Below are 27788 nucleotides of genomic sequence, written 5' to 3' on the forward strand. Positions count from 1 at the left end.
CCACATGCTGAGGCTGGGAGCTTTAGATGACTATACAACTAGTTTCTGTTTGTAATGGTGAAGTGTCAGCAGGTTGAAACTGTTACAAAAAAGGGAGGAAGCTGCTCAGTCCTAAGACAGACAGGAAGGAAGAAACAGCTACTACGCTGCAACGCAACAACAAAAACTTTAATTCCTCTTCAAAAGCTTCAACACCTTTTGGTTGTCAATGGAAACATAAACTACATCCTGGCAAAAAGGGAGAACTACAGCTAAGCAGCACCACCCTAACCCCCTCCCTCCTCATCACCAGCACTCAATATCCTCTTTTGGAGTTTTGCTATTATCTCTTTTGGTTTGAGCGTGGCACACACACACACACACACACACACACACACACACACACACACACACACACACACACACACACACACACACACACACACACACACACACACACACACACACACACACACACACACACACACACACACACACAGTGGGGATGATCGCCTGGGCAGATGGTACTCAGTGTTTGGACTAGAAGCTGAGACAGGCGGAGGGGGACAGTCCGCCATGGGATGCTGCAGTGTGACCCAGAGACATACTGGAGTGGACGAGGTGGGCCCAGATGAGATCGAGCTCCTGGAACTCTCTGGGGACAACCTAGGGTAAGACACAAATAGACGTTTATATTGTAAAGCTAAAATAGAAAAGGTGGGGAATTTACACATATGACAGAACTTAGATCCTGGAACAAAATGCAGGCATGGTTTACAGATTTATTGAAAGTACCTTTTGACTTAGTTTAAATGTGGTTTTGTGTATCTAAAAGGAGGAAGCGGTGTCATTCTGTGAACAGCAAAGCACTTCAGCTGCTTCTGTGTCAGTGGTTTTCTTTGGTATGCCATGAATCATATTTTGGAGCTGAACACAAGAAGAGATAACCTCATTGTTTAAAGCTGTAGTGTAAACAGGATGCACACACTACAGGCTACATGTGTAATATATAATATAGTGAAGAAAATCTCCTATATAAAGCTTTAACTACAGTTAAGACATGTACAGTACAACACGTTACATCCATATGATTTGCACTTATCAGCACCCTGTAAACAAGCAGGCAGGAGAACTAATTGGCTCCTATTTACTAAACATGAAGCGGGAGCTCGGTGATGCTGCACTGATGTGATTAACAGATTACTATAAGACAATGGCTGGAGCACTGAGGGGTTTATTTAATGCAGAGCTTCGGCGGGACCTTCCCCGCTCATTCTGAGGCGGGGGGATTAGCAGAGGGTAATCACAACAGTAGCTACTAGTCCTTATGTGTGGCTGTTTAATTATTACTACTAATGGTCACAGCCCACAACACATAGTGTTTGTTACAAAAACACAGTGGTGGCAGAACGTACCAAGATAAGTGATTCAAGTAATATAAAAGTTGATAAATATTCAAATAAAAGTCCTGTATTTCTGCTTCTGCCAAAAGCACTAGCATCAAAAATATATTTACAGTACCAAAGTAAAACTACTCATTATGCAGAATAATTAATACCACATGAATAATTGTAATTATTTACATATCATATTCACATCACTTTGAATTTGAATTTTGAACATGTATCTTAACCCCTTAATATTACAAATATTTTTGTATACAAATATATTATATTAAATAGATTCTGTAAAGTAAATGGTATTTACTGGGACCGAATAAATACAAATAAAAATGTTGCCTGTGATATGTAGTATCAACCATCATGCACTGGGAATTTAAGCCTTTATGAACAGGTTTGGTAATATAAATGTAAACAAAAACAAAACCTTGTTTCTTAAGAATATAGCATCTTATCTGCTTATTTTTTTTCAGATTGTAGCTTCGGTATATCATCTCTTATGTGTAGATTCTCTGCCTCCTTTGTGCATTGCATTGTGGGACAATAGTCTTCATCATCGTATTCAGAAATCAACTATTTTAGTATGGATTTTAAAGCTTACTGATTTTTTTTTGTGTACGTACATAAACCTGCTGAGAATGATTTTGTGCAACATAGGCAGCAAAATGTGGCAGTGCAGGGTCAGCAGGAGTGTCTGTCTCTGTAATCTGATTATGTCTGTCTGCTGGGGGGCTGCAGGGGGTTCCATACAAGTCATTTCAACTCTAAAATGCTGCTCTTCAAATTCTGTACATTTACTTTAAAGCTCACTGTAGGCTGTATAGTATGTCATAAAACGTATTGGGGACAAGATCTATGGCGCATTATGAAGGCAAAAAATGAAATACAAAAAATGATTGACATATTTTATGTGAATTGTAATGAAAAATTAAGTGACATATGTGGCTAATTATAAACCAGATTTTACTATTAAAACATTATAACTACATGCACTGGCCAATACACACCTCAACAATCAACTGTATTAAGGACATACATGTAGTGTGCTATATAGTCCATGAAGTGTCATAAGTTATCGTGGTATGAGTTAAATTGAATACATATTGTTCCATCTATAGTGTGATAATGCATTCTTCATAGTCATGTTACATTTTGGTGGTAAGTTAGGCAGTCACATGGTCACACAGTCTAATTAATTTATGCTACGTAATAACTGATAAGTGTGTATTCATCTATATATACATACTAATTCACTATGAATGCTTATCATTAGAATTGTTCTTTATGAAGAGTGTTAATAATGTCACTATAATGCTTTATCTTTTAAAAGGTCATAGTATGTGTTTCATTGAAAAGTCACATCATTGAAAAGTTATAGTATGTCTATGTCATAAGGGGAAAAGTAATTGTGTAGCCAGTCCATTAGAAAACACAAACAGAGGCCTACAAACATAATGTCATTATAGCTTCAAGTCTCCAGTATGCTTAGTCTTTGCGCTGAAGGACAGAACAAAACAGAAAATGCACACAGACAGACATGCGTTACACTGCACCACCACCACAAACTGAGCCCACATCCGTGCTGCAGTGAAGTCACGAAGCTAACCTCGGAATGCTTCTGCGTCTGATCAAACGTGGTGGCGTGAATGTTTGATGAAAAGTGTTTTCAGGGTGTGGAGTCTGGGAGAGACCAGGCTGCAGCTGTCAGTGAGGAACAGCAGAGATGAGCAGCAGCCACCGCTGAAGCTGCCACCACCACCTCTGCCACCACCGTGTTACCCATTAATACGACACCTGGAGAAAGAGGTTATTGCTTGTGTGATGAGTGTGTGTGTGCATGGATGGATTACTGTATGAGTCTAATCAGGCAAAGGATCAGGGGCACAAAGTGTCAAGCAATGCTTTGACCTACAATGTAACTTAAGGAGATACGTATGTACCGAACAGAAACTTGAAAGTACCCCAAAAAATGTGAACAAAAACACTACAAAGTGATTCATAATGAATAGAAAGAGGCAAACACTTACTGGGGAAAGCGACACAATTGAGCATAAAAGGACCCAAAATTACCAAAAAGAGTAACGAATGAGCACAAAGCAATATAGAATGAGCAAAAACGGACACAAATGACCACAAAGAGTCAAAAGATGACAGAGAACAGAGAACTACAAAAAGAGGCTAAACAACTATGTGTTTGTGTGTGTGTTTGTGTGTGTGTGTGTGTGTGTGTGTGTGTGTGTGTGTGTGTGTGTGTGTGTGTGTGTGTGTGTGTGTGTGTGTGTGTGTGTGTGTGTGTGTGTTTGTGTGTTTGCGCACGCGTGTGTGTAAAATGTTGTACTTTACAGTAAGTACTCCTTGCCCCTTTTCCACCAAACCGGATCCGGGTGTTGCTTTCTGGGCTAAACACTGTGACACTTCTCCATGTGGTGAGATCTGCCTCACATGTAGTATATCAACAGTTTCCATTCACTGCTGGTATTTGTGTTGAGGCCAGACGCACACTGTTTACACACTGTAGGAATTTCCATGACAAAGGTGAGAAATCTGTGCTCCCTCTGGTGTGAGTCAAACTTTTCAGGAAATAAAGGATAGGGGAAACAATGCCACACAAACTGGGTTTTTTTCATACTTCAACAAGAATTTGTTTAGTTATGAAACATTCACACCCCTCCAGAACCAGAAACCAGTCCTCATTGACAGAAATGTAACTTTAGATAACAATCCTTCTGGATTGTGCAACATTTTGTTCAGGCAACATGACTACATACTTGCAAAAGTTTAAGTAACTCCAATTTGCTGAATCATTGCTCTGTGAAACGTGGCACCAAAAACACTGATGGAGGCAGAGATATGAGAAGATGCGATCTATTTTGATTAGTGATTTTTATTTTTAAAGTTTATTATTATTATCTTTTCCTTTTTTTATGACAACAAACAAATTGTTTAAACTAAGTAAATGTATAGTCATATCAATAAATACATAAAAAAAACACATTAGGTAATGTTTAATATGCAGAATCCTTACAATTCCACCAGAAAACAACACAAGGATATTCAAAATTAGGAAACCACAAGAAAAGCTACTTAATATTAAAATCTACACATGATTAGGAGTGATATGGGCTGATGGAGTTGTGTGCCTACAGGTGGTGCTCTGGGGCCGGAGCAGAGAGGAGCTGCACCACAGGATTCACTCCTCCCAGTCAATCAGGGAGTGGGAAGGCCAACCTGCACACATGTATGGAGAGATCATCCACTCCTCCCTGGTGTCTCTCTACAACAGCTACACTCAGGTAACACGGGAGAGGTGTGGCCTTATGCATACATTTCCCTAAAGGAAACATCCCTTAATAAAAGTAAGGCATTCTTTATTGCTAATTTTTGGTAAATTCAGGACACAAATGCGAGTAGACATGTTGCAAAGTAAACACCTTAATGTGTATTTTGGATATTTTTGTTCCACTAGTGAGAAAGTAGACATGTTATGGAAGCAAAACCCTCAAAACATAGTTTTGTCTGTAGGGAGTGACCTTAAATCTTTTGTCATGTGTCTTCATTTTGCTTCCACAGGAAACAACTGAACACTTCCTGGTGTTGTTCTCTTTTCACCTGCTAATCCTCTCCCTGGATCACTCTCAACAAGACTTCATCTATAACGTACTCTTTGTGCATTTTCCTTTCAAATTAAACTAAAAATGAAATTAAAGCCCAACTCAACACATTTTTAATTAACAACTGATCAAATGTATCTGTGCAATGTAAGATATTGTCATTAATTTTATGTTTATCTACAAATCTATCATCATCAGCGACAGTAAACATTTTTGATAAACCCTGTGTCCTGCCAAGCACCAAATGGCAAATAGAAAAATGCTAGCAACAAGCTGATGACCATAGAGAAGCATTTAACAAATAAAGAGCTAAATATTGTTCTCAGAAGTTGCGGAGGACATTAAAGACAACAACAACTAAAATGTAAGGAAAAAAGGGCAGAGTGTGCTGGACTTGTGAAAAGGAAATCAGATAAAGAAATCCTCAGAAGAAGCAAGAGGGGTTATACATTTATCTATTTCCAAAATCTGATCCAAATAGTTTTTTCTTCTGTTATCATGACTTAAGATCATTCACTTTAAATCTGTGAAAAATGTGTTTTCTTTTAGTCAGGGACATTCATATATTTTTTAGGAAAGTGTTTGTTGTAGTAATACCTCTTTCGAACACAAGAGGCACCACTATAAATAAAAAATCAGCTTTTTTCCCCTTTCTTCACAGATGTAGTTAAAAGTAACTCAAAAAGATTATCCTGGCTAAACTTTTTTTCACTTATAGTCAACAGAGGGTAAAAAACGATTTCACTTATACGTCTCAGGGCTTCCGTTCCTTCATAATAAAAATGCATAGTAATCTCTCCGGAGGAAGCTGTAGCGCAATGACAGACATGATCTGTTTATCTCGCAGGGCATCCTTCCCCTTTCTGGACTGTCCTTGGAGGCCGTCTCTCTGGACCCCGATGCGTCTCATTCACCTCACATGTTTGAGATCAGCGGTGAGTCAGCTGAAAAATGATCAACTTCTCCCAAGACACAGCCACACTTTGTACAGTACTGAGCATGATGTCTGTGGTTCCCTCTCTAATCCAGGTCCAATGGTGGACTCCAAGGTCTTCATATGTGCCGGTGCTGCAGAGCAACAGAAGTGGATGCAACACATAGAAGACACGAGGTACAAGTCAATGGCCCAACCCATGAGTTCCTCGCACTGTGCTCTCTCTTACCTGGTAAGATGAATGCTGTTCATCTGGTTACAACTCTACATGAATAAGCTGTATTGCTAATTTGAAATCAATACACTGATCACATGTCTCATTCTTCTCCAGCTACCGTGTGATGAGCCCTGGCAAAGAGAAGAACTGAAAAAGTACTTACTGCAAGCCCCCATATGGCAGTGGGAGGGCTCATGCATTCAGCACATGGGTCAGCCAGGATACATATCTATCGTTCACATCATCAACTCACAGAGACAGGTGATAAAAACTGTAGAATCTGTAAATGAGCATAGATTCAACAATGAGAGAGCCAGAACGAAAGACAATCCACTTTAAGTGTTATTAGCCCATTAAAGTGCCGTTATCAGTTGTCATCTGGAGTGTAGATTTAAGTTGGTATTGCTTTGTTTTAATTCTTAGTTGGTTCAGGTGATTGTTATTATCCATTGGTAAGCTTGATCATGCAGAGAGGTTCAAAATTCATTACCAGCAGCCTCTAGTGGCAGTAGTTATTGTGACTGGACAAAAGATATCAGCAAAGGGAAGAAATTGGATAGATAAACAAACACAGAACTTTCTACCCAGAACATTGCTGTTTGTGTCCATTTGAAAAACCCAATATTGATTTATTTTTACTCAGATAACGTACGTGAAAGACTTAATTGACATGACCTCACTTAATTTACCTAACAAGTCCACTTATTTAACCTGAAACCATCAACTTTTCCAAACTAAACATGTATTTGTCTGATTTACAGCATTAACCACGTGTCTAAGATTGCGACTGTTTCACAAGGTTGGGGAAGGTGCAGTTTGCCCAGGTCTGAAAATGTAATATTAAAAGAATACTTCTTAGTATCTGGAGTGGACCACATTTCCTTCAAGCCTAGTTTTCATCTGCTGTAAAGAGATTTTATCTTAATATGTTTTTCTATGTGGTTAAAAAGGTGTCAGTTTTTGCACCAGTTTGCACTCTTTTTCTCCATTGTGAGTGAGACTTGATGGTAAATTGGACTGGCACAAAATGTGACATATACTGTACTGTAGAGGCTGCTCTCAATGATGGTATCATGGTGTCTTCAATCAACATGGAAATTATTTACGATAAATGATTAATCAGGTTTAATAAACTTGATTGTATTCAAGTTCTGTGGCCTATTTTATATTAATAATGTAAAAGTGCAATGCTACATTTGCTAAAACTGGAATATCAAAGCCCAATTAGGCCAAATATTACACTTATTCTTACCCTCTTTGACTTTAAAGAAACATAAGTATATACTACTGTAGATTAAAAATTACATTATTTAAAGTGTCGCAGTATCTCCTAGACATTAACATTGGCGTGATTTCTTTTCTTTCAGGGTCTCCAAGAAAGACTGATGGTTCTCTTCCCTCAAGACGTGCTGCTACTGTCAGTCGACAACAAGCGTCTGAATATAAGATATGAGGTAGTGTAGATGACTGTATGGGAAAAATCCATAATAATACGTCTTTAACCGCTGTGGCATAACTACCTGTCGCAGTAATCTTTAACTAGCTTGGTCTTTAGACACATGACACTAAGCTTGCATTTCATTGGCCATCAGCAGCTAAAATGAGGTTCTTCTAGTAAAAGCTTGATATATTTGTCCAAAATGTCAAGTATTTCTTTTTCTTCTGTCATCTCCAACAGGGTAGATTGCCCCGACAGAGCATCAGAGCGGTGGAGAGGTCAGCACTGCCTGGGCGGCTGGAGTTTGAGCTGATAGGTAAACAGTGCAAACACGTGACATCTAATCCTTTTTTGTTGTTATGAATGAGTTGTCAAAAAAAAACAGTTGAGTAATACAGGCATTTCATATAATTAATGTTGTGTTTTAGGTGAGCTGGTGGAGCCCCTGCAGGTCTCTTGTACCTCTTTTGAGGATTATCGGAACTGGATGTTTCAATTACAACAGGTTAGAACCGCCATCTTCTAAATGTTTTAGAATAATGTATTGGCTGTGAAACAATAGCTATAATCGGCATAAAAGCTAAGTAGAGCTGAGGGAAACTTCAGAACTGGTGAATTACTTAAGGCTTTGTTCCAACTTTTTACTGAATTATTAGTTGAACACTTCGCAACTAAGGGTAAATATATTTCCTCAGTTGTTGGTATAGCACAAAACAAAGCTTAAAGAGAGTAAAAGTATCAGAAGGATGTGCCAATTTTAATAAATGATTCAAGCTTCTTGGTTTGCATTGAATTACCTCCCAGTTCACCCATTGACACACAGTCAAGGAAAAAAGACAGTTCTAAATACAGTCCATTTACAATTTAGTATAAAATGGTGTGTATCGTTTGTTCCTATTGCCCCCAAGTGGCCAGAAAATCAGTATGTTTATGTCTCGGAAGCCAATTAGTTTGAATGTCCACATAGTGTAATCTTTCACACTGTGCATCCACACACATTTACGATCAAAATGTGCACGCATACATACTGTATATGCTTTGAAAATGCACATATGCCCACTGAAAAATGTGCACATAAGCACCAAAAAACACACAGCTGGATAAATGTACAATGGTTTAAACTGTATGTGCAAATTGGCCTTCTGTAGTGAAGATTTGAGACCTCCTATTTTAACCTATTTACAGTACTACGCATCTTTTCATCTGTATTGACACATTTCTATTGCATCCTGTGGTTGTACAGTTCATTCTTAACGTTGGGCAGCCACTGGTTTGGTTTAGTTTGGTATGAAATTGAACTTGTAGGAACTTGTTTGGGATAAAAAACGTTCTGGTTTAATCCATAGAGTGTAAAGAGTTCAACATGTCAATAGGGTCATTTCAACGTCAGGCATTTCTTCTCAATTTGACTCTGTATGAGTCAGTAATGGATTTCTTGAGAAAGGTTGGGTTTGCATGAAATATTTATTTGTGCCGAAGGGATATTAAATACCTTAAATCCCCAAAAAGCTCAACAAGATTTTCTGTTTGACCTGCAGCCAGACAGAAACAGCCACGTTGCAGTGAGTCACGCTCCGCCTCCCATCATGCCTAAGCTGCAGAGGAGCAGGAAGGAGTCCCAGGAACCGATGACAACAGTGGACCCACGTCACATCAACGGACGCAGCTGACTTATCTTAAGATGGATAATCTGAAATAATGTGTAGATAGTGTGTACATATCACTTGTATGAGTAATTTTGATACAAAATGAAGACAGCAGAGAATGAGGCTCTGAAATCGTTTTACTCTGTTCGCTTTGATGTGGGACAAACAGGAATGTCATGAGCCAGTTCAACATTGGTAGAAATGTTAAGTGTAGAGATTTTAAAAGTTACTGAAGAAAATAGTTTTAAAAATGTACATATTACTGTAAGCTTAGATTCCAAATCTAATACATAAGGTTGGAATTTTTTACAATAAATTCTTTGATTTCAGAGTCATCTACTCAACACAACATCAAAGGAAAGTATCTGTATTTATTTCCATGGTTAAACATTTACAGTAGTGTGCAGAGATCCAGTAAACATCCAGTGTATTACAGTATTTATATTCATGTGGTATTAAAAATGAAAATCAAAAAAAAACGTTTATAGTAGTGGATTGTAATAATATTTGTCAAATGTCTGTTCATAATTTACAGTCAAAATAGTAACTGAACATTTTCTACTCTTTATACATGAAGCCATCTACAGTAAAGTACATTTACATCAGAATCTCCTTAGAGAACAACCAGCTATAGGAGTATAAATACACATGCTGCAACAGCAACCACTTAAATTACAACTAACAACGCAGAAATAGAAAAAAAGGGGTTATAAACATTTAATGTGCCACTGGAAGAGTTGATTATAGTGGTTCATTAACAGCTCAGTTACACTGCGCTTCTGGTCATTTTTACATGTAGACTACAAGGGGAACGATTTAGACCGAAATGTATTTCAGTGCTTAGTGTTTGACAGCATTACATGGCCCTGGATCGTTAGCAAAACACAACATTGTCTAACTTTTATTCAACCGGGGCTAAATCCTTAAAATTAGTAAACAGGAAGCACAGTGTTGTACTTTCACCACAAAGACGTTGATGTTAATGCGTCCTGATATATCAGTAGGTGTCAATTTGCATTTTTTTACTTTTACTGTCAACAAATACCACGAAATAAAAAAAACCCATCAAACCTCTGTTAACTATCTGTGGCCTTCAGCTCCGAGCCAAACCTGTTCCTACTTTTTACAATTCTTTAAAATGAGACGCTGAGTGTTACAAGTTAGCTTCGCAAGGGATTCCTCAACATAGAGTAATGGGGTTGCAACTTTTTTACAATTAGTGATCTGTAAATGCTATCTCCAGAAGTAAATGGCTTATGATATAAACAAGCTTAATCACGGACACATCATGCCCACACGGATAAGTTAAAGGCAGCTAATGTTCCGCGTAATGACGTTAAGTTGTCTCATTTAATTAGCAGCTGCCATTTTTAAGACATCAAACATTCACAGGCTGGGTTTTAAGACTTTTTTTGGGGGGGGCTTTTTGCCTTTAATTGGATAGGAGAGTGGAGAGTGACAGGAAAGTGGGAGAGAGAGTCGGGGTGGGATCCGGAAAGGACCACGGGTCGGGAATCGAACCCGGGTCGCCGGCGTACGGTGCAGGTGCCCCAGCCAGTTGTGCCACGGCCGGGGCCGGTTTTTAGACTTTTTTCGTAGGACAACAGGAGAAATTCCTTTAGGCTAACCTTTTATTGAAAATAAAATAGAGAGTTGAGGAAACCCCCAAGTGCTAAAATGCTAACTCGTTTTCTTGCACCACTCTATATATATCATTTCAATATTAAAAAAGCCTAATTATTAACTTGAACAGCTGGTCAATGTAGTTTTTAGCACATTTGACTGAAACTAAAGTAAGTAGTGCATTAGTTAGGGACTCTTTTTTTAGCAGTAAATTTATACAGTGAGCTAGAATCAGTACGGTGGTGAATTTGGGATAAATTCCAATGTGTGTTCATGGTATTGATTGGACATTGGTCACCCAGTGTATTAGTGTGACAATTTTTTTTTTTTAACTACAGAGCTTTATAGCCACACTGATGACACTTGTCATTGTTTTTTTTTTTAATCTGTTCATGGGATTTGTTGACAATAATAAAAACACGGAATATAGACATCCTTTAGTTAGATTAGGAACAACAGAAGTTGTGTGGTGTGGGCTTGGTTGGAGGAAAGTCTGTCCTTCATTTGTGTTTCAAAGAATTGTGAAATCATTTGAAAAGAATAAAATAAACCATCACTCTGCAGCTGCCTTATCTAGACAACCGTCAGAGTTCATACAGTCTTAAAAAAACAGCTACAGACATTTACAGTGCCTAAGGGGAGGGAGTCACTCTCTTAATGGGGTGGCAAACATGTTATAACAGTCCAACATTTAAGAGGTGAAACTAATAAACTGTTGCACCAGGCTTTCATTTCTTTCCGTAACTAGGGCACATGTTTGTTGAATATGTGGATTGCTTAAAAGGGAATCTGCCCTTGGAGAATACTAACTCTGACATCAACCAAGGAATGATAACATGTATTTCCTGTGCGGGAGTGTGCATATGTTTTTCAGGCTTTTAAAATGGTGATGGGTGCATTCATAGAAAACATTCAAAAAGTGATTGAGAGGCAAAAATGTTAAAGATGTCCTGGTGGAAAAGTTTTTCACCAAAATCATTGTATAAAAGCATTTTCAAATAAAAAATTACAAGGGCATTAAAAGCTTTTTCATGTCATCTTTCATCCAGCATGCTAAACAAAAACGTTCTCACACGGTAAAAAGTGTTGGATATTTAAGCGTACTAAACATATTTTCAGACCCACATCCATCCACAACGTCCTCCCACATTTGTTGTTTCCAGTTATTGGTGATAATATAGAGGCCAATTTTGGGAGAAGATACAGATATCACCAATAATACGTCTTTTATTATGGTAAAATCTCTTTGCATGCAACAAATGACTTAAGAAAACCTTTTAAGATTCTGTGCACCACTTTTAAGCAAGTCCCTTAGATAAGGATAAATTAGGCCCAAAGTGTCATACTTGAGGAGAAAACGTTTGTGCAACTTTAAGTGCAACTTAGCAAGCGCCTTTGACACACGACAAGCTGCAGTAGAAGCGTCAGTCGTCCCCCTTCAGTTTCTGTGTGACACATTTGATGCGGATATTTTCCCGCAGGTTGCGGAGGCGAGCACTTCGACTCGTGATTTCCTCCACGTAAGTCTTGGGGAACCAGCCCCGCTCCCCGTCAGACAGTCTGATGCCTTCCACCCAGCCTGGCGAAAGATTCAATAACTTAAGACATTGGATGAACCCTGACACACACACAGAAACAGGAGTTCATACAAATTCTTACCATCACTTGTAATGGTCTTAGCGTGAAGAATGTCCGCCTTCTCCAGAGTTAACTCGTCGTGCTCCTGGGCCTGATAGCTTTTGATGCACTGAACCTGGGCTATATCTGAGAGGGAAACACAAGAACATCATGAACAACAGGATAAAAATTAACAATTTTTTACATGGGCCAGGTTGTAATTGTTATCTCTGCACAACATATTTTGCATGTCTGTTTGCCTGGGAGAGGGATCCCTCCTCTGTTGCCCTTCCAGAGGTTTTTTCCATTTTTGATATCACCCCTGAGGAAGCTAATCCATTTAGCTCAGCTGTAGCATTTCCGTTGGAGCTGCCATTTTGTGGTTGATGTGTGTAAATGTAATATGCGCCCGTCACCATCACAAGATGGGTCAAGTCAGGCTTGTCATTGAGTCTCGATGAGCCAAATAATACCAGAGAAAGTCTTTGTGTTATACAGCAGAAGGATCACAGAGGGTTATTCCATTTGTTTCCTATTTCGGGGGTTTCTTTGGGAGTTTTTCCTTGTAAGATGTGAGGCTCTAAAGAGTGTGTTGTCTGCTTTACACACTGTAAAGCCCGTTGAGACAAATGTGTTACATGTCCTATTGGGCAATATACTAAAACAGAGTTTGGTGATCAATATAGCTTTTACTGACCGTCATTCTCAGTGGCCTGCCCGATGTCTTCCAGTGGATCAGATGGAAACATGGCTGTGATCCATCTCTGCTTCCCGCTCCTTGGCAGACACAAATAAGGATGTTTAGAGCCGTGTGTGCTGAAGCATGCTGCCTGTACTGAAGCTTAATGTTTTTGTTGTGACTCACTCAGTGTTGGACTTGAGCAGGATCTGGTGTTTGAGCTGCTGGCCTTCACATAGCTGCAGGTGGAAGATGAAGCCTGAGATGCCCTGTAGCTTCTGACTGAGATCCTTCACCTTCAGCTCTCCTATCTTAGCGTGGACAAACACCATGAACTTCCACGTGCTGCAACAAAAAACACAGTTTTATTATCAAATCACAAAGCCTGTCCTTGTTGTTTTATATCACTAACTGAATCTTTGAAGCAACCATGTGTAGAATTGTTTTAAGTCATAGTGATGGTGTATGGAAGTCATCTAAAATATTGTCTTACATGTAAAAGTCCCACATTAAAAAATGTAACGAAAGTATAGTTAGCAAGTATAATTTGGACATTTTACATAAAGTTAATAAAGGCATAATAATAAATAATAAATCAGAAAATCTAGATCTAATACATAAATATCACCAAGATGTATTTTTTAAATTAGATAATGAATCAATAAAATTGGTTGAGTAGTTTATTTCAATATTTTATAAAATATTTGTATGTTTGAATGCAAAGTAAATGCTTCCAAAGTAACTATTTACTGAAGTTTTAGATGAATCCAGTAAAGTATATTTCCTTTGGTGAACACTATTGCAGTCTTAGTGTGGGGACTATAGAGGGCAGCAATGATTGGGACCACCATTTCTTTTCAACGTGCATATACAGTATGGACTTAAACTTTCATTTAACCCATATTCTAAAGTGCTGCTTTATCACTCATTCAACAGTGCAATATTAAGGTTTACGATCTCTTGTAGCGACTGCAAATCACTCACTCCTTCCTCCTGGACAGCAGGAGACAGTCATTGAACAGGTGGAGGTACACCGGCTTGGTCGGCAACTTGAGCTTTGATCCAGAAATACTCATCATCTGCGTGTCCACTTCCAGCAGCTCTCCGTGTTTCACCAGCCAGCGGGACTGAGAGATCAGAGGGAAAATCTACCAAGGAAAGAAAATAGTTCCTGAATATAAAATATGTTAACATAGATTAAAAAAAGGCAAATACAATTTTTTTTATAAAAGTCACCTTTCCCTCGAAGTTGATTTTCTTGTTGAGATGAATAAGTTCCTCCATCCTCTTCATGGACTGCACGCTGGAGTTGCATTCTTTGATGATCTAAGAAGACGCACACCAACATGGTTATTACTGTAATGCCTCACCACCGTGGATAATACTGGTGCTCATCCAACTGGCTATTACAGATGATAATCACCACCTTTTTTAGCTCATTGAAAGCTTTCGTGGCAGTGTCCTCATCTCGGGAGCCCGGTGTCGTCCTCTTTAAGATGTTCTGAAAAATAAAGACGTTTTTGAATCGAAAGACAAAAACAATAGTCCGTTGTTGGATAAAACCTGCTCTAAATATCATCCCATTCATACTGCCACGTAATTGGGTTTCAAGTGCGGACATGAATCCTGCATGAATGTCTAAGCGTGTACCTCCACCAGCATTTTCAGCCGTGTGATCCTCTGAAACGGGAGGATGAGAAAAGAGGTGAGAGGAAGTCTCTGACAGACGGGGTCCTCCTCCAGACGAGCCAGGATCCCGGGGAAACGAGGGTTCTCGTGCCTGAGAGGACAAGACGAGACACTTTAATGATTTTTCTCGAGAGGTGAAAGGTACATTCCAGCGTGCTTTTCACCCTGAGAAAAAAAGTTCAGCCTCCTCTGGAAGAAACATCTGCAAGTTAAGTCATGCAGGTGTAAACTGATACCATAACACCCTGAGAGGAAATTACGGACATCCAGGTAGAGACAATTGGATTTTATGCCGAGCCCTGGATACATTTACATATATGTTTAGGTCTCAAACAGCTGATATGGTAAACATGATGAAAGTGGTAACTCACAGCAGACGCTGGTACGTCTGTTCCTGGTACGCCTGGTTTGTCACATAAGGTAAATAAACCCTTCGCAGGGCGGGGCAGTGATCCAGGACGATGTCGCACACATCAAAACGCAGAATATCTTCCTCCAGCCTGTGCTCCAGGTCCTGAAGAAACCTGCAAGTCAGCAGAAAACCACTTTAAGAAAGGGACATGCACTAAGATGTTTAATGTAGAATTTGAAGGGACGTTTTCCTTCACCTCTCACTGACGCCTTTGACTTCAGGCAGCTTTGAGAAGAGCCATTGCTTATTCTGAGCCCCGAGACACTCTGCGAGCTCCTGCGACAACATGAAGTGATCCACTGCAATCGTCAAACTGCGAATATACGACGCCTCTGATGTCACCAGCTCGAACTTTGCCTGAGTCGAGGGAACATAGTTGGTTAGCCAGTTGTTTAAAGCACATAAACTAGCAGGAGGTCCACAGAGTCAAACTTACTTCCTGTAATTTTCGCTCCTCGTTGCTGAAGTTGTCCAGCTGGCCACTAGAGCGAACATCGGGGATGTCCTGCCAAAGAGCAAAAGCAGAGCCTCGTGAAGAGCGGAAGGAGCTGGACGGGGACAGATTAGATGGAGACGGGGTCCCATCTGACCCCTCGTCCCTGAGACCCTCCTCCTCCGTGCCAGGCTCCTTCCCCTGCTGCCTCTGGATCTCTCTGTTGATGGCCACGTCGCTGTATTCTTGGTACAGGATCGCTGTGGGAAAGTAAAAAAGGATGTGATAGATTAATTCCTATTTAAATAAAGATTCCTAGAGGGGAAATGTGTTTGTTACATCAACACAAAGACAACAAAAGTAGAGATATATGTAGAAGTTTTAATAATACAAATTTGAAACTAAAATAAGATTAAATATGAAAGTAAATCAAAAGAATTGAAAAAAATCTTTAAAAGAACATAAAAAGCAGAAGGTGAGAGCAGAATGACTCAAATGTCATTACTAGCAGCAGACTCAGCAAATATATGTAAACAATATATATGAATATAAAACAAGATTTAGAAATCTGAATATATAAACATAATAGTATGAGATGATACATTTAGATGGTCTTGGATATGAGATATAAGTCAAAGTTTGTTTTATAAAATAAAATATGTATTAAGAAATATTTCATTGGATATAATTGAAATCAAGAGAAAGCAGATATAGAAAATAATTTAATATAATATAAAAAGTCGATAGCAAAACAGTTCTGAAAAAACACATAGTTCAGGGAAACTTACAGCTAGGTAAAAACCGTGATAAGCGGTTAACACTGGCGACGGTTGGAAGTGTGCAGTCTTCCTCCAGGGATTTCTTTCGCATTCTGGCAGAGAAAAGGAGTGACCTGACATTATGATATGTCCATCAATTATTGCTGTCTATGTGCTAAAATATACAGCATCTGTTTTTACCCGAGTTTGGTGCTCCACCTATGCAAAGGCATGCCATTGTCGCTGGCTGGCAGAGCGGGTGGAGGTCCTACAGGACTGTGGGGGGCGCTGTCACTGGAGCCTCCGGAGCTGCGGTGCCTTGAGTGGGACTTATCTAGAGAGGAGAAAAATCACAAGGTGCAGGTGTGAAGTCTGGGGAGGGAGTAATAAACCTCATATTGTTAAGGTTGATAAAACAATAAATTCAGTTTGAACTTTCATGGATGTTAGGAGACATTAAGATTCTTAAGAAGTGCAAATACAGCTGAACAGCTTCTTGACAAAATCAGCTTTTTCAAGTGTTTTGATTACTGTTAATCATCAATCTTATAACTATATTATCTTCCCTATAATGTTTCAAATATTTTATCCTAGAAAGAAAATACGGTGGGAGAGGGAAAGAGTATTTTCATTTACATTAAAACGAAAATAAGATATACATCTTCTTGGTCATTTGATATTTCTGCTATTTTAGATTTTTGAAATGTGTTTATAATGCAATTTTTCTTTCAAACGTTCATCTTCTCTGCCAGATTTTATTTTACTGTATTTGCATGGATATGAAATCTGTTATGTTTTTCTTTGTCTTTGTTTAAGTGAACTCAATTTGAGAATAACACAACGTGTCTAATCTTGAATCATAATGCATACAGTTAGTCCTTTTTAATTGTCAGATAATAACGACAAATAATTACCAGCGCAATTTCCGAGAACCTAAAGTAATGGCTTCTAGTTGCTTGTTGTTGTCTTTCTACAAACAGTCCAAAAACCAAAATATATAGCATTTTCTCTCATAAGAATGATACATTAATTGACAAAATATAAAGTTAAGCATTATTCAAAGCTGGGCACAACAAGTTAATGGCTATTTTCTTCACACAAGAGTTTTAATTTGAAAAAGGTTTTCATACAACAACTACTTAAAGGCTGTGTTGATGGAACCTCCTCTGATTGAAATGGACCCTGGTGTTGGAGCTGCTCTGTACTCACAGTCAGCGTTGGGGCCGAGGCTGATGGTGCTCTGTCTGTCTCGAGAGGCGACTCGAGCTGACAGAGACTTCCCCAGTTTCAGTGTGAAGGAGCTCTTCCTCTGAGAAAGCTGCAGTCTAGATATCAGCTCTGATGCAGAGAAACGCCTTCGCTCCTGATCCCCCTGACGGCTCCGGGACAAAAAGCTCCCCCCTGTGGCATTGGACGTCTCTACATCCCCGCTGTCTTCCCCCAGCCCCGGCAGTGAGTCCTCTATTATGTGAAGCGGTTCTCAGGTAGATTGAAAATATCCTCCTCACTGAGGTTTGGGAGATCTGAGAGGCCGTCTATGGAGGAAGGGCAGGAAATGGCCTCCAGGGAAGATAATCCGCTGAGGTCCTCCTCCAGGAAAGAAGCAAAGGCTCCTGGGAAGAGGTAGTCTGCATCCAGGATCGGGCTGCTGAGAGATTCATCGCTCAGGCTGTCTGGAGAATAAATCTGCATCTTTCTCCCTGGAAACAGGAAAATAACTCCATTAGATTAAGAGGAATCATGTAAAGAGCTATTATAATGTCTCTGAAAATGCCCGTTTGTGTATCGATTACTCATACCGTGCTGTTATTATTGCACACTTACAAGAACAATACTTCCAAACATATGCATTTTCACAGAAATATTACTAATTTAAACATAATAAGACTTGATTGCTGAATGGATGATTTGATATAGTTTTTCTGTAAAAAGCATCCAACTTTGACTTGAATTCATCAAGACTTTTCTGTTTTTGGATTCTTCGTTCAGCGTGATGGCATATGATAAAAACATGGTTTTCTTAAAGACTTCCAAGGTATATATTGAAATTATGATTTTGTGGATGGAGTATTCTTTAGCCTGATTTTTCTTTTCAACTATCTCCAAAGTGAAAAAAATGTGCCCACTCACGTATAGACTTCTCCTTCAGTGAACCCTGGGATGTCCTCCTCTGTGGCTGGCAAGAGTCTGGGCTCCGACACTCCGGACCTTCAGGTAAGGATGAAGAGCAAGGTAACTGAGATTCCCAGGGGTCTGTGTTTGTGTAAAGAGAGGACAAAGGGAACGGCAGATCGAGGCTAAGAGCTGCGTGGAGAGGACGACATACTGTTGTGACTGAATGAGGTTTTTCTTTCTGCTCCTGCAAAGAAGTCCTGATGCCATTTAGACATTCAAACTCACAGTCACCTGAAGATGTGTGACAGTTCAAATTCAACATTGTGTCCTGCTCATTGTCAGTCCTTTGGCAGCCGTTCTGCATGTCATTCAGTTCATTGAGTGTGTGTCTGAAACCATTCAGGGGCAGGGTGTGTGTAGTGCATTGTGCCTCTGGAATAGCAGTGTGCCTCAGAGAGCCAAGAAAGTTAAGTTTAGGAGTCACTGGCGGTTGTAGCGCAATAAAGGCCAATGTCTCCTGCTGACACACTGCTACATGCTTGTGGTGGCACGGGTGGAGGAGAGGCCTGTCCTCCTGGGCCTCGCTCAGTGCCTGGGACTCCCCCGAGCCAGGGATCCACATGCTGGAACTCTCTCCTCGGCAGCGAAAAGCGTGAAGGTGAGGTTGGAAGTCAGGAAAAGGTGAGAATCCATACCCAGGTAGCATGGCTGAACGAACACATGGGAACTGCAAAAGAAAAGAGGGGAAATTACTGTCAAGTGTTTTACTAAAATCACCTGTCTGTTCCAACAGGCCTCTACTTCACAGGATCTGTGTGATGGTTTTGTGTGATATATTAATACTTCATTGAAATGCACATTTAGGAAATCAATTAAGTGTATTCCTTGATTTTACCTCATTATAAGAGATTGTCAAACTTACGTACTTTTCTATTTTATTAGGAAAAAACTGGCAATACACCCAACCCATTTCATAGTTTTAATATATAAAATAAACACTCATTCATACAACCTTAATTAAACACTAAAGCTATTCTAGGGGTACACTTTTTCCACAGTAAAGAGATAATAAGTAGTTCAAATCCTGGTATAAATGAAAGATCTGGTCACTCAAACCAGCTGTGAAGGTGAGGAGGCTGGGTTTGAATTACCTTTGCTGAATGTATTTTGTAAATGTGGCGAAATGGAAGACACCTGTCTGACATGACCATGTTAATATTGTTTAAAAATATAGTTTTTTGCTATCTTTCATTAGTTTTGAAGATTCAAAGTGGGTAAGGAGGTTTGAACGTCAAAGCCCTCTTCCAGCAACCAGATTTGGTGGATTGGACCCAATTTACTGTTGGCAACTTGGCACAGTGATGCCGTTACACATTAAACTCAGTTGTAATAAACAGTAAGCAGCATTGTGTTAGTTAATTAAACTACTCAAAAAGTTGTGATGATGGAGGAATGGCTTCAGTACTTTTTTGTGATTAATGCATCCTCATTTAAGATGTTCAAACACACAAACTGAGCAGACACTTCTGGAAATAGAAAAGTAGACCATAAAACTATCGACACATTCAGGAAGTTGCCCAGTCACAGACACACACATACACACACATATGCACAAGTGCACATGCGCACACACTTAAGTCTAGTGTAGTGTCTCCTGAGCCCCATCTTCCTGCTCTAATTAAAGACCTCTCTACATAGAGCATTCAGCCCCTGTATTTAACAACTAGATACACACACAAAGACACACAAAGACACACACACACACACACACACACACACACACACACACACACACACACACACACACACACACACACACACACACACACACACACACACACACACACACACACACACACACACACACACACGTGCACTAACACCAGACAGAATACCAAGACACACACCCAGACAGACAAAGGAAGAGAGCACATCCTCAGCACTCTCACCTTTCACCTGAGATCTATACTCATCCATCACTCTAACTGTTGTTGTTACTGTCAGCTAACGTTAGCTAGCAAAGCTCTGTTAGAAAAACCAAACCATCGGTCATAAAGTTTGCTTTCATGACTGTTCAAACACACGCACAAACACACACACACACACACACACACACACACACACACACACACACACACACACACACACACACACACACACACACACACACACACACACACACACACACACACACACACACACACACACACACACACTTGTGCTTCCTGAAAAGATAAAACAAAGAGTAAAACACCAGGTAACAGGAAGTGTACGGATGCTAAAATAGAACACACATTTTATAATTTGAAATACTTTAAGTACTTTAAGAAAGCGGCATTTCACAAAAATAAGATGAATTCTTCTATTTTTTGTTGAAAATATTGTACATTTATATTACAAACAATTCATATATTTTGAAGGCTATTTTTCCCCCTATGTTTTCCTAAACCATTGTGTTTTCCTTAAGCAGTAAGCTATCAATTGTAGCATTTAGCCTATGAATTAGATACAACAGCTATTTCTGAAGTCGATATCCAGTCTGAATGTCAGTTTTTAACTGTGTATCTGTTTTTTTAAAAGACAAACACTCAGACACAAAGGCACACAGCTTTCATTTAGGCAATTAGACTATCACCATTTATGTAGAAGAGGAAACTTTTGTTGCCTCCAGAAAGTATACAGCTTAAGCTAATTTTAGTCTCTTAGGTCATACATCTTAAATCTGTTGCTTTGAAATATTGAAAAATGTAAACTGGATAGCATTTACTGCACAATAGGTAAGCATAGCCACATTCGCTAAGAAAATGTAGCTATTTTGCCCCCATGCTATACTGTACAGTGCAACAGTTCAGTCTCGACCTTGTGAACATCATTTGATAAAAACATTTTACACTCAGCAGTTGTTAGGGAGTTTTTGTCATATCACAAGTTGTTGATTTGACTTGCAGTAGATATTCACATTCCCACATTTCTGAGGTTTACAAATCTAGTCCGTGTTCAAACTTGAATGAGCAATATTCATTTCTTTATTTGTAAGTTGTTGCTAAAAGCAGTCATACAACTATCACATTTTTTTCTCTGAGAGAAATTCTACCATTTCTTGTGTTTATTGTATTGTGGTATAATACTAGCAATTTGTAATGCAACTGTGAAGTGTGCAACGTGGGTCAAAGGGAAAGTCACACTGGGTGAATGTTAATTTTTAACTTCTTTGTCTCATTTATCTATTTGTACTACAACAAGACACAGCAGGCTTTGTCACGGATACTTGACAAAGACAATATACCCTCCAGAGCTTTTTGTAACTACAGTTTAACTATCATCCTGACACACTGTAAATCTTTATGATATCCATATACTTTACATCATAGTAAGTAGTATCAAATTACACATGTAATTTACATGAACATAGAAGCATCTCTTATGACGGCATACTTCAAGGTTTTTCTTGGCAGTTAAACTTTGTTTATAATCTTTGCCTGGAGATTTACAGACTTTAAATAATAGTTTACCATTCTTTTCATTATTGAGCACATTTGGGCTCTATAATGTGAATATGAGGCTGTTGAAAAACCACACCTGCTCCAGTGGCAACGGCATTCAATCCCATCTCTCTCACACAAATACGTTTGCATTCATGTACGCACACACACACACACACACACACACACACACACACACACACACACACACACACACACACACACACACACACACACACACACACACACACACACACACACACACACACACACACACACACACACACACACACACACACACACACACACACACACTTGTGCAGGCACAAATGGTTACCTGTTCCCTGATGCAGACAAAGGCAGCCTTTATGTGGGTACCTGCAGGCCAGGCTGTACCGAGCACAGGACACCTGAGAGGGTGTGGGAACTGCTTATACTGATCCACTCATATAGTGCAGCCACTGAGCCATATAAACACATACAGACCCCTGCTGCATACTGACACAAGCTTATTAATGGTGTCTGGATGAGATTACTGGCTGGTTATACTTTAATCCAGCTGGAGATGTAAAATGTTAACCAAACTTTACAGCTGCAGTCCCTCCTATCAGATTGAATACAATCAGTTTCCTTGTCTGCACTGTTGTGTTATGAAAAAAAAAACACATTTTAGTTTCCATGATCACCTTGTCTTTCAATGATATCCTAATGAACCAATGTTCACATAATCCTCCATCAACAGCCAAGTCGCCATAAATCAACATGCTCTTTGTAGAAAATTAGCTATCTGCTCATTTCATCAATAAACTTCAAAGATCCCAAAACCTGACAATAAGCCTCACCACCACATTTATCAAAACTTGAAAGCATCCGATTACTTGCACTGCACATTCCTCACGCTGATACAATTATACCGCGCTATTAAAATTTCTATTCCAAAGACGTGTAATTTCCCTTGTCACAGCAGGGTGTTATTTGTGACCGTTATGGACTTTGCTGCCAGTTTTTCCCCTGTAATTTCACTAGGCTGCTCTAAGACGCCATGTCTGCATACTGCACTTAATGAATGGCACCGTGGCATGCCTTTAATGCCAGCAGCCATATGAGGAGCATTTTTAATTGTGAGATATATCATCCCATAGGTCTCAGAATAATCTTTTAATGGAGAGTATCAGATACATTTGAGCATAAATGCAGAACTGATTCAGCTTCATGACGGAGCCAAATGTTGTGTAATCGCATAATTAGATTAAGTTTGCTGCTTGCCAGGGGCGAGATGTGAGTGTTAAAACATGGATTCACTGTTTGCGGTGCATGGAGGTGAAGATTTCTTCACTGTTTATTTTGTAGGTAACACTGCTTTATTAAAGAAGTCGTTTGAAAGGTTTCAGAAGGCTAAATGATCCTTATATATCCGTGCCTGGTTTATTAGAGGTGTGTGTCGATGTGTGTTTTACCGTTAATAAATAACTCAACAAATACTAATCTATCTGATGAGATGCTTTAGCCGGAAAACAGCCAACTACTTTGTTAGGTATTTTCTTTGGTTAGACATCAATATAATGTTGAACCATCAACAGGAACCTTTCCAAGATGAGTTAGAACTACAATATGCACACTTTGCAAATTATCAGGTTGTGGTTATCTGAAGCCGTCTATGCATCTGCATAGTGTATCAAGGCATGATTAGGCACAATATGAGTTTAATAAGTCTCTGTTTTTGTTATCTTTGCCACCAATGAGTTAATTAAACAAGATTCAGCTTTTTTGTTTGGAAGGGGAGAGACAGACGCTTGGCGAAGATCTCCACACTAAGGGTTCCCTTTTAGAGATTGCAGTGCCTAGGGTTTAAATGTGCCAAACCGTGAATACATGTGTATGTCACCTCCCTCAAGAAGTCAAAGATTGGCACTAACTGTTTTGAAGTTAGATTTAGATCTGAACATTGTGGATGTTTATCAGACTAAAACTAAGCTTGTGAGATTAAATCTGGGGTTTTGCCAGGAAAGAAACGTTGTTTAAAGACCTGCATTCTGTTATATGGCACCAAAACATTCAAACCTGTTTTAGTTTCAACACATTTTTTAACCTTCCTACTTTCTTTTCCGACTGCTCAAACATGGAAGTGGGGCAACACTTTACAATCTTTGTTTCCCGGTAGTTTGAACAGTGATGTAAATAATGAGTAACCAAGCAAATCAGAGCTTTCTCTGCAAGATTAAAAACGCAGGAGCCATCATATTTTGGTGCAAGAAAAAGGAGAAATCAAACATATAGCAACTAGCAATTGGTTGTCGTACTTTACCTACTGGACACCAATGGGAGCCAGAAACATGATGACATGTTGAGGTTTGGGTGACTAAAATCTGGACATACAAGCAAAAAGGAAAGTTCTGTAAATCATAGCTTGCGTCCCCTTCCCCCGCTCACAGTTTCCCTCCATGAGTGCAGGTCCGGTGTGTTTGGTCAGACAGACTGGAGTGTCCTGACAGTGTGGTGTGAGCATCTCATGTGTGTTTGTGAGATCGCAGTTTAACTCGGTCACATCGGACCACTAATTGCCAGGCAGCAGACTAAAGAGCCTGGCATTGTCTGCCGGGACAAGACATGACGGCATTCAGCGTCACTTCAGGGAAAACCACCTCACAGCTCTCCTTTTTTTAATGACATTTTCTATTTGAACAATGCCAACTAAAAGAACTCTTTGGAAAAAGATGTTGTGTCATTTCTTTGCCATAATGATCTTGTCTTTACTGAATGATGCAGCAGGCTGTGAAGCAGGTGTGGAAGATGTATTCAGGTATTTGCAGGTAAAATACTCTGTTACGAGGACAAATCATGCTTTCAAAATATTAGAGACAAAATATTTTAAAGTACAAAAGGTTATAGCACTTGTTAGAGAATGGACCATTCAAGAATTATATATATTAAGGTATTAGATTATTGTGTTTGATGCATTAATGTGTTGCTGCTGATTAGTTTCATTTGTATAATACATAATGATGTGTTAGGGAACTATATTTTGTATTAATAATTGGAAGTAACTAAAGCAGTTTGATAAATGCATTTGTGTAAAAAGCTAAATATTTCCTTCTTAGATATAGTAGAATAGAAGTAGCATAAATTAGAAATACTCAAGCAGAATACAAATATCTAAAAATGTCACTTCACTGAATTACTCAAGCAATTGTACGCAATTACTTTCCACAACTGTTGTGTAGTTAAAACATCTTAAATCTCCACCGCATCTTTTGGGATTCTTGTGCTGGTTTGAATCAGGTACAGTATTTCGATGCAAATTATGATGTGTAGACATAAAAACAATTAAGGGGCAACTAGGAACTTGTTGACAAAGTTCAGACACTGCTAAATATTTCGTGCTTGTTTGAGGCCGGCAGGTATTCTGTCAATGAATGTGGTTCTGCATTAAACAGAAACACATGATATACTTTTTTTTTTTTGTATTTTGCAATTGTGAGATTCTTGTATATATATATATATATTTTTAGTATCTTGGGTGTAACATTAAACTGTCTTTTTGCTGTAACAAAGAAAATTTCCCCTCTGTGGGATTATTAAAGGTATTCTGATTCTGATACAATATCTCCCATAAGTCTCCTATTATGAACAGCATTTGCAAAGTGATTTTCCTCAAACCAGCTGATCCCCGACACTTGATAACTTATTTTTTTCTATGCAGTATTTCAAATGAACACCTGGAACAACTGGATGGGAAGCCAAAAGGTGTCTTCTTGGTATATCAATGGGCTTTATCTAAATCTCTCAATCAAAACAAGCTCAGCAGCGAGACTCAGATTCCAATCAGAGAAAGCGCTCCAGGTGTCAAAGTGAAGCACCGAGCTGCATTTGAGGAAAATCAGACGCCTGAATGGTGAGAGAATGCTTGATTGAATTCAGGTCAGGGAGTTTGTTGGTATTCGTTCCTCTTCTCTCCTCCACCCACTGAGACAGGTGAGCACCCCAGAGGCTATTTGGGAGGTGCGTGGAGGTTACCCAAATGTTTACACACGGTGCAGGCCCTCCTAATCCTCCTCTGCAGCCTCAGGGCAACCTAACCCGCGACCTTCGGAGACGCAACTAAGACGAACACTGACAACCTGCCTTGCAATCACACACAACTATGACACTCAGAGGGCCCACCTGACTGTGTGTCTGCAATCTGTGTTTGATTGAAAGTGACAAGACGTGGAGAGACCTTCCCTGACCTCGCCTCACCCGCTGGGATTCCCCTCTAACTTAGAACGGACTACCGGCAAACTATTGTTTAAAAGCCTGAAAAAATGGCGACCATGTCACACGTAAACGTCAAGTCTTTTGGACCTTTAACCTCCCCTCCCCCGTTTCCCTCTGCCACCATAACAACTGCAGATAGGACTCACAGCCAGGATAGGAAAGACACAAAGGAGCTATTGACAAACTTATGGAAATAACCTTGTGTAATTATGGTGCTTTGTCATAAGTCGCAAAAGCTACCGAGTGGATAGAGGGCCAAGGATCCAACGCGCAGTAAATCCAGAAAATCTCATAATCAGTACCCTGTGACAGGCGATATTTACCTGTGTGCCATGAGACTCTACGAAAAGGAGTGCTGATCTACGATGTTTTGTCAGGTTACCAGGACATATGAAGATCACTCCATCACGAAAAAAAAGTAATCTTACTCAACTACCATTTTATATAACATTTTTTATGTTTCAAAGGCCTGCAAACTTACACTTTAAGTCCACCAAGTAATGGTTATGTTTGTTTTAAATAATCTGTGGAATAGGAAAAAAAGGTTGAATGAACATCCCTATATTTCAGAGCCAAGGGTGATGCCTTTTTAAGAAGCAATTCTCGAGCAAATGGCAACTTTTTGGGCAATTTTGGTTGAAAAACAAAATCAAGATTTGAAGAGTGAGGCTGGTGATCTATATTTATGCTAAACCATTCCCATGAAATGACCAAAAACCCAATCGTCTGTGACATAGAGCTCCATTGTTGTACAAAAACCATTCACATCAATGCACACACTGTTGCAGTGAGGGCATTTCCTTCATTACCATGAACACAAACTGTACATTATTTTTGGTCAATCCTCCATACAACATCCTGCTGCTGTATATACTCCAAAGAGCACATCATGTTATATAGTATGTTCATTAAGTGTAAAGGAATGCTTGTAAGTAAAAAACAACAACAACAGCAACAACAACGACAACAACAACAACAACGGCAGCAGCCGTTTAAGGGAACTATTCAGCCTTAATCAAAAGTAAATCTTAGCTTGTGATGCTTTTATGTTTTTAGTAGGAACCAATGGACTTGGAGCTGAGAGCCGAAGAGAGAGTAGGGATGAAGCAAGTATTAAGGGATGGTTTTATGCATTGTTGATTTTGTGGGACTTAAGGAAACATACAATATCCCCAAGCTCCTCTTTTAACAGCTTGAGTCAGTCATAAATCAAAAGTGCCAAGCCTAATGCTTTAATCGACTCTCAAACTTACCAGCGATTGTTTTTCTGCTGAGAGAGCAATTATATTATTATTAGAAGCTTTGCAGCGATTACCCTCGACAAAGGTGTATCATTCATGTCTCTGCTATAGTTTTCTTCCAGGCTTTTACATTTTCTTGCTGGAATTGATAATAAAAAAAAGAGGTGTTGGTTTGCTGTCACTCAGAGCACTTTGATTCCATGTGATCCTTCACCACTGTGCTCTCGAGAGGCTGACCTACTTTACAACAAATTGCTAAT

The 27788-nt window shown here is 39.3% G+C and overlaps 2 protein-coding genes across 3 annotated transcripts in view; one reads left to right on the forward strand and one right to left on the reverse strand.

The window, feature by feature from the left end:
- Positions 1–134: 134 nt before the first annotated feature.
- LOC134865631 (rho guanine nucleotide exchange factor 6) lies at positions 135–9715 on the forward strand. 2 transcript variants are annotated; one of them, XM_063885287.1, is made up of 11 exons: positions 135–650; positions 3041–3185; positions 4526–4672; positions 4950–5036; positions 5838–5925; positions 6020–6156; positions 6256–6402; positions 7509–7595; positions 7820–7895; positions 8008–8084; positions 9118–9715. In XM_063885287.1, the coding sequence occupies exons 1-11, from the start codon at positions 556–558 to the stop codon at positions 9247–9249; spliced, it is 1218 nt and encodes a 405-aa protein (XP_063741357.1). In that variant the 5' UTR covers positions 135–555; the 3' UTR covers positions 9250–9715. The 2 variants fall into 2 exon arrangements, with proteins under 2 accessions (XP_063741357.1, XP_063741366.1); XM_063885296.1 differs by having other exon boundaries at positions 136–650; positions 3050–3185.
- The window catches only part of arhgef19 (Rho guanine nucleotide exchange factor (GEF) 19), a 22173-nt gene continuing 3961 nt past the window's right edge, over positions 9577–27788 (reverse strand). Inside the window, 16 exon segments of the mRNA XM_063885278.1 lie at positions 9577–12427; positions 12508–12612; positions 13163–13242; positions 13331–13489; positions 14129–14292; positions 14381–14470; positions 14571–14645; positions 14795–14924; positions 15205–15357; positions 15442–15602; positions 15682–15938; positions 16467–16549; positions 16638–16770; positions 17646–17918; positions 17921–18136; positions 18567–19278. Of these exon segments, the coding sequence (XP_063741348.1) occupies positions 12273–12427; positions 12508–12612; positions 13163–13242; positions 13331–13489; positions 14129–14292; positions 14381–14470; positions 14571–14645; positions 14795–14924; positions 15205–15357; positions 15442–15602; positions 15682–15938; positions 16467–16549; positions 16638–16770; positions 17646–17918; positions 17921–18136; positions 18567–19257 (2925 nt within the window). The 5' untranslated portion in view covers positions 19258–19278 and the 3' untranslated portion in view covers positions 9577–12272.

The sequence above is a fragment of the Eleginops maclovinus genome, chromosome 1 (genome assembly GCF_036324505.1).
Source record: "Eleginops maclovinus isolate JMC-PN-2008 ecotype Puerto Natales chromosome 1, JC_Emac_rtc_rv5, whole genome shotgun sequence".
NCBI lineage: Eukaryota > Metazoa > Chordata > Actinopteri > Perciformes > Eleginopidae > Eleginops > Eleginops maclovinus.

Coding starts and splice junctions, on each gene's coding strand:
- LOC134865631 (XM_063885287.1), top strand. CDS start 556: ATGGGATGCTGCAGTGTGACCCAGAGACATACTGGAGTGGACGAGGTG. Junction 5,926..6,019: donor TCACATGTTTGAGATCAGCG/GTGAGTCAGCTG, acceptor TCTCTAATCCAG/GTCCAATGGTGGACTCCAAG. Junction 6,403..7,508: donor TCATCAACTCACAGAGACAG/GTGATAAAAACT, acceptor CTTTTCTTTCAG/GGTCTCCAAGAAAGACTGAT.